This window comes from Tupaia chinensis, unplaced genomic scaffold (genome assembly GCF_000334495.1).
Source record: "Tupaia chinensis unplaced genomic scaffold, TupChi_1.0 Scaffold000199_1, whole genome shotgun sequence".
NCBI lineage: Eukaryota > Metazoa > Chordata > Mammalia > Scandentia > Tupaiidae > Tupaia > Tupaia belangeri.
In genome coordinates, this window is record NW_006159674.1 from 3,123,996 (window position 1) to 3,136,882 (window position 12,887).

The 12,887-nt window shown below is 38.7% G+C and overlaps 1 protein-coding gene across 1 annotated transcript in view; it reads right to left on the bottom strand.

The window, feature by feature from the left end:
- ANK3 (ankyrin 3) overlaps positions 1-12,887 on the bottom strand; it is a 743,189-nt gene that overhangs the window by 132,701 nt on the left and 597,601 nt on the right. Inside the window, exons 20-24 of the mRNA XM_027771266.1 lie at positions 10,222-10,320; positions 10,041-10,139; positions 9,442-9,537; positions 4,781-4,853; positions 4,557-4,619 (exon numbers count right to left, since the gene is read on the bottom strand). Of these exons, the coding sequence (XP_027627067.1) occupies positions 4,557-4,619; positions 4,781-4,853; positions 9,442-9,537; positions 10,041-10,139; positions 10,222-10,320 (430 nt within the window). The remainder of the gene's footprint in view (positions 1-4,556; positions 4,620-4,780; positions 4,854-9,441; positions 9,538-10,040; positions 10,140-10,221; positions 10,321-12,887) is intronic.

Sequence of the window (12,887 nt, forward strand, 5' to 3'; positions counted from 1 at the left end):
TGTAGGGAAGGCAGCAGATTCTTCATTCATGAATCTGGGCATACATGTAAATGTCCCGTGAGCTGCGATGGGGCCAGGACAGTTGCTTTTATGGAGCAAGGAGTCTAGGTTGTGAAAATAAACAAAATTAATCATGAGTTGGCAAACTACAGAGACTATTCTTGGCATCCTTCTCTTAATATCTATTTCTATAATTTAGGATTAAAATCCCATTATCCCATATTATAGAATTTTTTTTTCTTTTCTTGAGATCTCAACCTGTCCATTCAGTTCTGTGAAATCTGAGGATTTTAATTTGCTGTGGCTTCCATTCAGCATCAAATCTGGCACAGAGAGCCTGACTCTACCTATTCCTCAATGCCACTCTAATTCCTACTGAAACTGTATTACTTCATCATATCTCAAACTTACACCTACTTGATAACCATTTCTACTGCACATTCACTTATTCTCTTACTTTTTTCTTTTACTATTTAAGTATCTGCCTTTGATCCTGAAAGAGATTTTTGCAGCCCTATAAAGTCTGTAGGTAGCTAAGAATTAAACAATTCTCCCTAGCTGGGGTTGGTCTCTCTCAGCTGTTCTCTCATAAACCTGTAACAGTCGTATTTCATAGAACTGCAGCTTTGGTTTCGATGTTGCGTGGCTTAATATCATTGCTCTTGAGGTCCCTTCTATAGTTCTTTACATTTGTAATTATATCCCAAATCATTAGCATTCTACAAGATAAAATAGTGTTGCATACTTTTCTTTTTAATTTATGAAACGCATTTTATAGGAATTTTTAAGTTCGGAACAGAGCTGAATAAAAGCCACTGTGAAATCCTATAGGAGGAAAACCCAAACTGGAAAACATCTTGAATCTTAATCTTAACTTCTTTCCTGCCTCTTTTCCTCTGGCTCTCTTTCTCTTACACTTTCTTCTTTCCTCCCTTCTTTCTTTCTCTCCCTTCTACCATGTCCTCCTTTCTCCTCTTCCTCCTGTTTTCTATGTTTCTCTCTCCTCCTCATAGTTTCCTCCCCCTTTAATTATGAACAGAATTACAAAACATAAGAACCTAACTGGCACTACAATGAAGACATTAACTTTGTATGTAAATTGAGATTACATGTATGAAATAGATACTTTCTTGAACAGAAGGCCAGAGAACTTTATGGTATCTATAAATCCATCTGGCTTTCTGAGGAGATCCCCTCCCACCTCCAATGTTTGAGTTTAAAATCCTGCCTCAGATAAGGCAGCTTCCTCTCCTCTTCTTCTACAGCATGGCTTTGCTGATACTCCAACCTTTGCTCTACTCTGTATCTTGGTTCTATTGTTCCCGTAGGTCATACATGATAACACTGTCTAGACTTGTTTTCCTTACTTTTCTTTTTTTTTAAGAAATAAATCAGACACAGGACCAGCAGTTGGTGTATGTCATTGGACCCCCATGTAGTCGACTGTGGCTCGAGTTCCGGAACCGATGGCTTAAACTCACGCCGGGAGCGTGTGCGTGCGTGCCCAAGATCCCGAGAGGAGAATGGAGGAGAAGGGATTGCAGCGTGGTCATCCTCCCTCGGGGGGTGGGGGGTGATTTCTCACTTTCTGTCTCCCTGTCTCTCTCTGTCTTTCTCGTAAGTGCACGTGTCCTATAGGTCTTTAGATAAAGGCCAAGTTGTCTAAAAGAAAAAAAAAAAAAACTCTCCAAGAAAAAAAAATAATAATAATCCAGACATTCTTTCCCCTACACTAATTTCTCATAGTGGATACCCCCTAACCACCAAAAAGAGGAAAAGAAATTAGGAAAGAGGAGAGAGAGAGATGAAAGCAAACAGAAGGAGAAAAAGAGGCACTACTCTTTGTATTGCTCCATTAACATTCACTCTAATTTTATAATTCAGGATTTGTTTTTATAAACTCATAATTTTCTTTCTTGAAGTAAACTGGCCAATATACTGCTTATTATTATTTGCTTCTAAAAGCTGCTGATATTGATACCCCGCAATCCCAGTGTGATGGGATTTCACTAGTTCCTATAGTTGATATATTCACAACAGGCCTGCAGGTGCATGGGAATGCACAGTCACAGCCACGAAGGGCCAACTCAAACAAGTAGCAGTAAATCAAGCACAGCAACAATCCAAGACTCTGGCAAGATGACCAAGCGAATGCATATAAAAACTATCATTAAAACGGTACAAGCCCTTTTAGAATTAAAATTTCAAAATGTTCTTTTGGGATCTTTGCAGTAATATACAAATGCGAATTCATGCATTGGAGAGTAACTAAATACACGATAAGAGAAATGTGGCTTACCAAAGCCCAGATAAGCAAAATTTAGGGACCTCAGCTGGCGGTAATATTAACTTCAGCCAAATTAAATGAATATTATAACCGCAAAAAGATTGTTATCTCCAATATTATATTTTTAATATCATCCATAGAGAAAGCAATGGCCCTGCTATACTCTGTTCTGCTCAGACTGTAACTAGGGAATTAGGTTCAGCTCTGGCCACCTTAATTCAAGATGGGTTTAGACAAGTTGAAATGAACAGAGGAGAGGGACCAGGATGGTGGGAGGAACAAAAGAAGAAAGTAGCAATAATACACCTGGAGGGAAAAAAAAAGACAAGAAGAAATTGGAAAAGTATTTTCAAGTAGCTGAAAGAACATGCAAGAGGCAGATTTTGTTCTAAATACTGCTTAAAACCTAGTCCCCTCATCCATCTGGCCAAATGCATCAGAGCCTGATTCAATGAGTAGAAGCAACAGGAAGTCCAATAGAATGAAAAATGTAGGCTAGCAACCTTTTAGGTCTGTAGTTGCCATATTTTATCTCATAGTACTTTCATACGCAAAACCTATTTTTGACGTGTTTTGTCTGTGTATACATATCTGTAAGAACATTTTTCCTTTAACTTCTGCACATAAGAAATTACTCTGAATCTTGCATGAGAAAGCACAAAATATGACACTAAGGCATATCATTCTAAAAGTCCTAAAGATGGGCACAAATAATATCCATTTGGGGTGAGGAGGGAGGTAGACATATAGTTGATATTTTACAGAAGAAGGAAGTGAGACATCTTTAACATCGATCAAAATAACATTTACAAACAAAGAGGCAGGTGGACGCAGCCCATGGTGGACACAACCCCTAGCCTCTACAATGGAGTTAGGCTTCCCCAGGTCTCCTTTTCTTCCCTACCCTCTGCCAGAGGAGAGGCTGTTCACGCGAGTGTTTCTATCCAGTAACCTCCCAGCACCTCCAGCATTACTGATGCTGGAGCGCAGCTCATACTGCAGAATTAGGGGAAGGTTTGATTTATCCCTTTTGGAGTCCTGGGACAAAGCACCAAGTGACTCTGCCAAGCCAGAGAGGATAGAGCTGCTGAGTCCCTATCACTGAGGGGTCCCTGAATGGTCGTAGATCATTCGTTCTTCTGGGTATACAGTCCCTGTCACGACGCATTTACAGTAGATGGTCTTTGGATACCGATACCAAAATGGTTCAAGTGACCTTCGATCAGGCAGGCTTTCCCTCTATCTAGGTTCCAATAAAAGTTGTGTGAGTGAGAGAAAGAACCCATGATTAAAATGGTGACGATGACCTAAAGACAAACGACAACTCGCAATGCTAAGACTGATCCAAGAAAAAATACCACATAAGAGGTGGCGGCTGGAAGGCTCCATGAGGTTTAGTTTTGGAGAGTCAAATGATGCAAGAAAGAAATTCAAATATATAAATTCCACAGCAAACTTTCCCCAAATATATAAATTCCTTAGCAAACTTTTCCCAATCCCAGGGAAACGCCAACATTTGCCATCCATATAATATTTATTAACTGTAAAAATGCTAGTTTTCCAATGGATCTTTTAAAGATGTCATTTCTTAATAGATGTGCATATCATGACCCGGTTAAAAGTACTGACCTTTAGGTAAGGCAGAAAACAGTTTTCCCCACACACATATAGTTTGATCTCTTTCTTTCAATAATAATTATTGAAACTAATTAAGTAAGAAAAATGTCAGTAATTATTAAAATTATTAATTATTTAATTATTAAAATAATAATTATTATTGAAAACAGTTTTGTTTGAGTTGATTTTTCAATATTAGTTCAAGACCAAAAGCTGTTTTTGCTACAAACCTCGGAATAAATCTTAGAATGGGCATTTAATCCTTTACCTGTAAAGATACCTTCTCTTACTGATTATAAAGAAATATTTTTACTAGCAACATTTGTCATTTTTCCTTTCTAGATTTCAGAGTCAAACAATATAAACATCAACTTTATGCTTGATAGAAACAATTAGAAAGAAGGTAATCCAGAAATTAGCAACAGTTTCGTATTTTAAAGTTGGAAAATGGGTTCAAGAAGAGGGAATTCAAGGGGACTGAAAGAAGAAAGTCAGTAATACAAAATAGACATTCTTTAAATGATACATCAATTAATCTTCTCAAGAGAATAGGGAAAGTTAGTTAATCAAGGAAATGTTACATTTCAAAGATAAGAAATGAAGGATAAAGTTGGTAGTTAGGTTTCATCACAATAAAAAAATTTGCAAATACCTTCTTCAACATCTGAGATATATTCACCATCACTGAGCATTTCAGGGGCATTGGCTTTACGAACTGCATGATTTAAGCGAACAATATAAGTGTATGAAAAATGCACACTCTTGATAATACAAGAAAAATTTCAGTACTTGTAAACACATTTTGCAATTACCTTTAGGAAACAACGAATACAGAGTCATTCATCATTATTACGTATTTGAAGGGCATTTTTATACCTTCATCATCCGACATATCCAGAACTTCATTCATCGTTTCTGGAACATTCATTTTGTGCTTCTCCGTGACGGTCTGATAACAAAAAAAAAGTCGTGTTAGTGTGAGGAGACTTCGCATTTTAATAAGACTCTTCGTTTCTTCTAAATTAATCAATTGTTTTTTTGTGGTATTTATGTATTGAATATCTCAAAGTTTCCATGTATAAATGAATCAATATTGGTATTCCTTAGCGGCACAATTGCCCTCACCATATCAACAACAGAAAAAAAAAAAATACAAGGTGGAAGAATTCTAGTGGCAAAGTGTAACATCTCCAGGGACTTTGGTCCCTAATGAGGTTTTTCTTTTTTTTCCCTATAGAAGATTTGCCTCAGGGCACATGCGCTTGCCAGAGAGAAAAGAGACAGAGACAGTGAGAGTGAAAGAAAGAAATCACCCTCTGAGGGGATGGCCATGCCACTATCCCTTCTCCTCCATTCTCCTCCTGGGATCTTGGCCACACACACACACACACGCCTGGTGTGAGTTTCAAGCCACTGGGTCTGGGACATGAACTTTGGTCAGTCATGCGGGAGTCCAACGCTGTAACCGCTAAGCCATCTGCTGGTCCCCCAATGAGGCTTTCAAAGGAAACTAGAAGCGGCAAGATGTTGCCTCTTATCCTCCATCACTATTTTTTTCATGGTCTGATAGATCTACTTCTCCATTCTACTAAAAGGTCATGGCTGATGATAAGCCAAATGAAGAGCAAGAAATACATCTTTATTATTTGTGTCAACTCTCCCATTTATTATGTCTCCTTTTATGTCTGTTTTAATTCCTAGTATAAATAAAGCATTAAGACTGCATAAACTACATGCTTTTTACAACTAAGTGTATGAAAATATTTTAGAGGTAATATATTTGCAGGGTCATTTTAGCTTCCAAAAACTGGAAAGGCCACTATATTACAGAGCAGATGCCTCAATGACTTTTTAAACTTGCTCTCTGATAACTTATTTTTGTATAGATTATATTTATCCCAAAGACATTGTCAACATTACTTGTTAGAAAATCTTAATGACTTTAATTTTATTTTTTAATTTTTTAAATTTTTTTTGGAGAGTTTTTAAATTTTTTTTTTGAGAGGTATTTTTTTGATATAGGACGTATGAGCTTGCCAGACAGACAGAGGGAGACACAGAGACAGAAAGCGAGAAATCACCCCCCAGGGGGGATGGTCATGCCACAATCCTTTCTCCTCCAGGCACGCACGCACACGCGCCCGGCGAGAGTTTTAAGTCACCAGGTCCGGGACGCGAACTGCGGTCAACTACGTGGGAGTCCAGTGACATAGCCATTACGCCAACTGCTGGTTCTCTTCCACTCTCCTCTTGGGATCCTGGGCATGCACACACACACGCCTGGCGTGAGTTTTTAAGCCACCGGGTCCGGGATGTGAACCGCAGTCGATTCCATGGGAGTCCAGCGACATAGCCATTACGCTAACTGCTGGTCCTGGAGAGTTTTTTCTATAGGGCACATGTGCTTGCCAGACAGAGAGACAGAAAGCGAGAAATCACCCCCCGGGGGGATGGCCACGCCGCAATCCCTTCTCCTCCATTCTCCTCTTGGGATCTTGGGCACGCACGTACATGTGCCTGGCGTGAGTTTTAAGCCACTGGGTCCGGGATACGAACCGTGGTCGACTACATGGGAGTCCAGCGACATAGCCATTATGCTAACTGCTGGCCCCAATGACTTTAATTTGAAAATGAATCTTCCTGTAACTGCAGGCATATGACAGACTATGAATATAAGGAATGACACACATTTAAATACGACAACTGAAAATCAGCCAGATGTTTAAACAAGGGTACACATTCAGTGAGTGTGTGTATGTGTGTGTGTGTGTGTGTGTGTGTGTGTGTGTGTACGTGTGTGCACATGTGTTTGTTCATTTATTTTTGGTAGGATTTGGGGAGCACGTCCTTACTGTTTGGTACAATAGAAAGTTCCAGGCCTGGGTCAGCAAAACTGAGTACCTTAAATATGTGATTTAACAGATACAATTACATTGTTTTGAATATCAGGTTTTACCAATTTAGTTTCTTACCCTGTTGTGATTAGAACCTCATTAGTTCAAGTACCTCTCACAATTACCACATGACACATTGTACGCCTATGTTAGAGGTATTCTTCTTTCTAAGGTTTTGAAAAACTGATGTCTGCTTTATATAGACAATAGCTCTGAGGCCTCAGTAACTAGAACCACAAAGACCATGGTGGAGGCTGAGCTGAGCTTAAGGTCCTAGACTCCACCCTGAATTGCATCAGTCGGTCTAAACTATTGTAATTTACATGTAGCTGCTAGAGCAGGGCTGACGAGGCAGTGTCTCAACTTGAGATAAAGCCTCAAATACCACAATACTGGACTAAGTCTTAGGGACTTCAGTGGGCTAATCAAGGTGACACTTCATTTTATTGGGAGCCTGCTTTGATAGGGAAACTGGACCTTTCTGTTAGCACCCAGGGTGTTTTCTCTCTCTTGCAGAAAGTCACCAAGTGAGTTGATGACACTGAAAGTGAGATTCTATTATTGTAGAAACTCAGAATTTCATAATCTTCCTTCCTGTACATGTTATGTCTTCTGATGGTAACCTGAGCCTTGAGACCTTTCCCTTTCTGTAGGTTTTCCTGCAGCTGGAACTGTATTTCTATTCTCAAACTCTTTCTCTTAAAGCCTTTTTTATTTCCAAGAAATGTCCTAAAATTTCCTAAAGGGTGAGAAAGTCATTTATATTCAATCTGATAAAATTTGCATTTTAAACTATTATACAAGCTTCAGTCCTGTGACATTGAAAGAGAAATTTTACGTACTTATCGTAACACCTCTGAATCTTTTACAGCATTGTGACATTTAGCCTCTACTAAATAGCTTGCCTTCCTCCTTCTCCCCATTCTTGACAGAGCTATATGGAATTTCTATAAAATTTGGACTAGTTAATATTTGTGTGCTTAAAACTCTTTTTTTTCAAGAGTAATAGAAATTAAGATAATGAAAAATTCAAAAAGTGTATGAAAGCAACATATGGGAATGTATCTCTTAGACAAATTATATTGTTTTTAAAATTTAAGATAAAATCTCGACATGTCATAATCCACCTGCCTCACCCTCCCAGCGGGGATGGCAGATTATGCCACCAGGCCCGGTTCTCCCTGTGTTGCCCGGACTATCCTTGAGCTCATGATCCTCTGGCCTCAGCCTCTATGAGTCACTGGGATAACAGACCAACACCCCCATTGCTGGCCTTTAGGGTGGACCACGAATTGAACTCAGACTTTCATGTGGCCCCAACCTATGGAGCTCAGTGTCTTAGTACACACCGCTAAAGCTAGATTGACAAATGATATCTTGAAGTTGGAAATGTGCCCTGGTTGATAGCAACTGTTCTAGTCTGTAAAGCAACTGTTTTCTTTTACTAATTACAAAATTTCTCTTTTGATTGAAGGTATTATTATTATTATTTTCAGTTTCAAAAGTCTGTATGTTGCCCAAGAACTCAACCTGCAGGTAGTGAGAGAGACCCTTAACCCATATTTCTTTACAAAGCGCAATGTATACAAATGAATTTTCAGGTGCTAACTATGCTTTCTTTCATGTTAGAAGGCAGTAGAATAGAAAGGAGACAGAGCTGGTAATGCCAAATGCTCCCAAATCCTAAACGTACATGGTACAGAGTCAGTCTCAGGCCTAGATGCTGAGTCATGGAATCAGAAATAACTCAAAGAAATCTCTGACATACGGTAGTATGTGTTCTTGATTCCAAAGTTTTCAAACCCTGGTGCAGTTCGAAGGTACCAGACAGCTTTTTAAAAAAATTACCCCAGAGTTTGTACCTTAAAAATATGTATCTGATGCAACAGGACTTTCTGGTAAAGATTTACTTTAAACAAATCACCCTATTTTATTCCTGTAAAAATTCCAATAGGTACACAGATAAGGAGTAAAAATAATGACCAAAGTCAATTTAAATCCTACCTGAACATTTTTTTAAGTAAATATTTTTACAGTTATGATAATGTATCCATGTATTATTTGTGCATTAAAAACATTTTAAAAAGTCAAGTTAGTTCCCATATTTTTTTACTTTTTAAAAAGTATTATTAATTTTATTCACTATTATTATTATTATTATTATTATTTTATTTGACCAGAGAGAGACAGAGAGAGAGAGAGGAAAAATGAGAAACTAAGCCACCAGGTCTGGGACTCGAACCACAGTCAGCCATGTAAGAGTCTAGCACCTTAACCACCACGCCACCTGCCAGCCCCATTTCCAACTCTCTTACAAAGCCAAAGAAGAAGGTTAAAAAATTTCTACCTTGTTCATCATTTTATTAAAAAATATTATACCAAACAAATAACATATATTTAACATTATGTAGGCCTAAACACTCAATAGCTACTAACATACATTTTTAAAGAGATGTTTTAGTGCTTGAATTTTTATTCCTATCAGAAATTAGTGTTGTTATTCTCATAGCTAAGAATGAGGGACAGAATTCTGAAACATGGCACTTGGTCTAAAATGGGGGAAAGATCAGAAAATCCCAGCAAAAACCACAGTCTGAGAATGAATGGGCTCTCAGGGTAACAGGTTTTGCATCCATTACTTACAGTCGTGGTGAGGGTCTCTTCCGTCACTACTTTCAGAGTATCAACCACCGAGATGTAGCCAAGGCGCCGGGCAATGCCAAGTGCGGTATTCCCATTCTGGCAAGGGGAATATGTGGACAAGGAATTAACAAGCCTCATTCCACATGTTTTGCCTATACGAAACTTAAGGCGAGTGTCTCATCAGACCCATCCCTGGTCATAGACAAAAAACTGTTTCACGAGAGACATACCTTGCACAAAACCGACCTAACCTGTTTCTACTCACACAAAAAAGTTTGGGCAGCTACAAATGGATGCCAAAAGGCATTCTAATGTTCTAAGTAAGCTATGAATGAAATAGACATGTTTTTCTCTTACAGACAGACTTCCCACTAGCTGGCAATGCCATCAGTTTTAAAGTGTGAAACACTAATTACATCTTTGAACAGCTTTTAAATATGGTTATTGCCCTTCCTCCCCCCATTCTACTGAATGCTCTGTTTATGCCTACTAGTGAAAGTAAGAGAGCAACACTGCCTTACAACGAAAAAATGTAAGTAGACACTAGAGATGCCTGCCTGTCTCTTTCCTCTTCCCTCAGGCTGGCCCCCAGCTCTTACCACAGTGAGTTCGTTGGGGGAGGCGTTGTTTTGAAGCAGGACATTGATTATGTGTGTGTGTCCCTGTTGAGCTGCTTGGTGTAGTGGCGTGTACCCATTCTGCAGAAGGAAGATGGAAAACAAATGACTCTTGCTTATAGAATCAAAGATTTGGGCAGAAACAAAGGAGAAAGGAACTTACCTTTGTTTTGGCATTAACTTTTGCAGAATGCTGGAGCAGGAAATTAACGATCTTGATGTTTCCATAGTGGCAGCCCACATGGAGTGGTGTGTATCCCATCTGCAATGACATTTTTTAAAAAAGGAAATACTGTAAGTTGAATTTTATTAATAGCTATCCTAAATAGAATGATAATGATTTTTAATTTCTGGTTTTAAAACCAGAAACAAATAGATTTTTCTAAAAAAAAATTGTCATTGATAATTCTCAGAGCGGGTCTCAGTTATAAAGACGACTACCAAGGTCCATAAAAATCACTAAAAAGTTACTTACCTACCCCTAAGTACTTTCTCTTTTATTAACTCATTTGCTTCTCTTAATGACTTTTCACAATAGGAAGGAAAGAGAACAATCAACAGCCCAGAGAGACTAATATATGGTCTTCTCAAGGGTCAGAAGAGAGCATTTTAGACAGTACTTGAACTAAAATTTATTTAACATTTATATTCTAACAGCTCAAAATCTAGGCAAGAAATTTGAAGAGGCTAAATGATAAAATAGAAGAGTAGAGGAATGTCAGAATGCATGACTGAGACAGGAAGAAGCGCAGAAACACCAAAGAGGAAGAGGCTAGTGTTAGAGTAGACAGTCTGAGAGCTACAAAGTAGGCAGGGATTCCAAGATCATGCTGAAGTCTCCCACCTTTCTGTCTAGAGTTCCACAATTTAAAAACCACTGATTAGAGTGGGAGCTGAGTACTAGTGCTTTCAGGGAATAAGAGAAATGGAAATTTTCTGTTGAGAATTCATCCTGGAGAGGCAAAAAGGGCAGGCCTTCAGAAGAAGACTGAGTCCTCCATGGGAGCTGAGAACTAGTGCTTTCAGGGAATAAGAGAAATGAAGATTTTTCTGCTGGGAATTCACTCTGGTAGAGCCCCCTGAAGAAAAACAGAATGGCAAAAAGTTTATAGATCACCTCCTCCTGCATGCCTCTGATCACTCAAATTGAACTTCTAGAAATTAGGAAGAAACATATAATCCATCAGATGACTAGAAATCACCAAAGAGGCACAAGAAATATGAGAAACCAAGAAAATACCTCTCCCCCAAGGGAAAGAATAACTCCTCTTTTTCCACAGACAGTATAACGGAACTCGCGGAAATGTCTGATAAAGAATTTAGAATGTTCATAGTGAAAAAGCTAACAGAGATGGAAGAGAAGAGAGACAATGAACTCCTGAAGAGGCAGGAGAAAAGAGGTGATTAGTTCCAGGAGGTGAGGAAGTTCTTGCAAGATCTGAAAGAGGAAATATACACCATAAAAAAGAACCAAATGGAACTGTTAAAGATGAAAGCTGTAATACAGGAAGTCAAAACCTCCCATGAAAATATTAAAAGCAGACTAGATCATACAGAAAATCAAATTTCAGATGTAGAACAGAATCACTGGGCTAGAAAAATCTACCATGAATACTGAGAAAATAGCCCCCCAAAATGAGAATAATATACAACAATTACTAGATACCATTAGATGTCCAAGCATCTAGATAATCGGTATCCCAGAAGGTGAAGAGACTAATAAGGACATTGATAATCTATTCCATGAAATCTTGAAAGGAAACTTTCCAAATCTAGAGAGGCATTCAAAGATCTAGACACAAGAAATACAAAGGACCCCAAATAGAATCAACCCAAGGAGATCTTCTCCAAGACACATTATAGCCAGATTGACCAAAACCAGGCAGATTGACCAAAACCACAGATAAAGATTGGCAAGAGAGAAACATCAAGTTACCTACAAAGGATATCCCATCAAGCTAACAGCAGACCTCTCATCGGAAACAATGAGGGCAAGGAAAGAATGGGAAAATACACTCAAAATATTGAGTGAAAAGCAATTTCAACCAAGAATACTATATCCAGCAAGATTATCCTTCATATGGGAAGAGAAGACAAGAACATTCTCAGATAAACAAAACCTGAAAGAATTTATCGACACCAGACCAGTTCTCCAAGAAGTTCTGAAGGGAGTGCTATATCAGGAAAACTAAAGTCAGATACACGGAAATAAAATTCAAAACCAACTAAGAAAATGACCAGGACAAGCCCAGAGTTGAACATTATCTTCCAGAATTTAAATGGAAAGATCAGACCACAACAGAAGATGAAGTATATGAATCTGAACTGGTGAAAAAGAATTTTATGACTTTTTTTTTTTTTTGAGAGATTTTCACTGTAGGGGGCGTGCGCTCGCCAGACAGACAGAGAGAGACATAGAGACAGAAAGCGAGAAATCACCCCCCAGGGGGGATGGTCACGCCGCAATCCCTTCTCCTCCATTCTCCTCTCGGGATCTTGGGCACGCACGCACACGCGCCCGGCGTGAGTTTTAAGCCACCGGGTCCGGGACACGAACTGCGGTCGACTACGTGGGAGTCCAGCGACATAGCCATTACGCTAACTGCTGGTTCCCAAGAATTTTATGACTTTTGACTAAACATCACTGATCATCTTCGATGCTTTGTTTTCCAGAGTTAAGGATTTTTGTCTTCTCTTGTGTTGTCGATAGGTCCATGTGCCTACTATTTGAACAGAATCCTAGCATTTTTCCTGGCTTTAAGTCTTAAGCAAGGTTTTCTGAACATTTTTTGATTTTGATTTATTAAAGGTAAAACTGCCTTTCTTGAC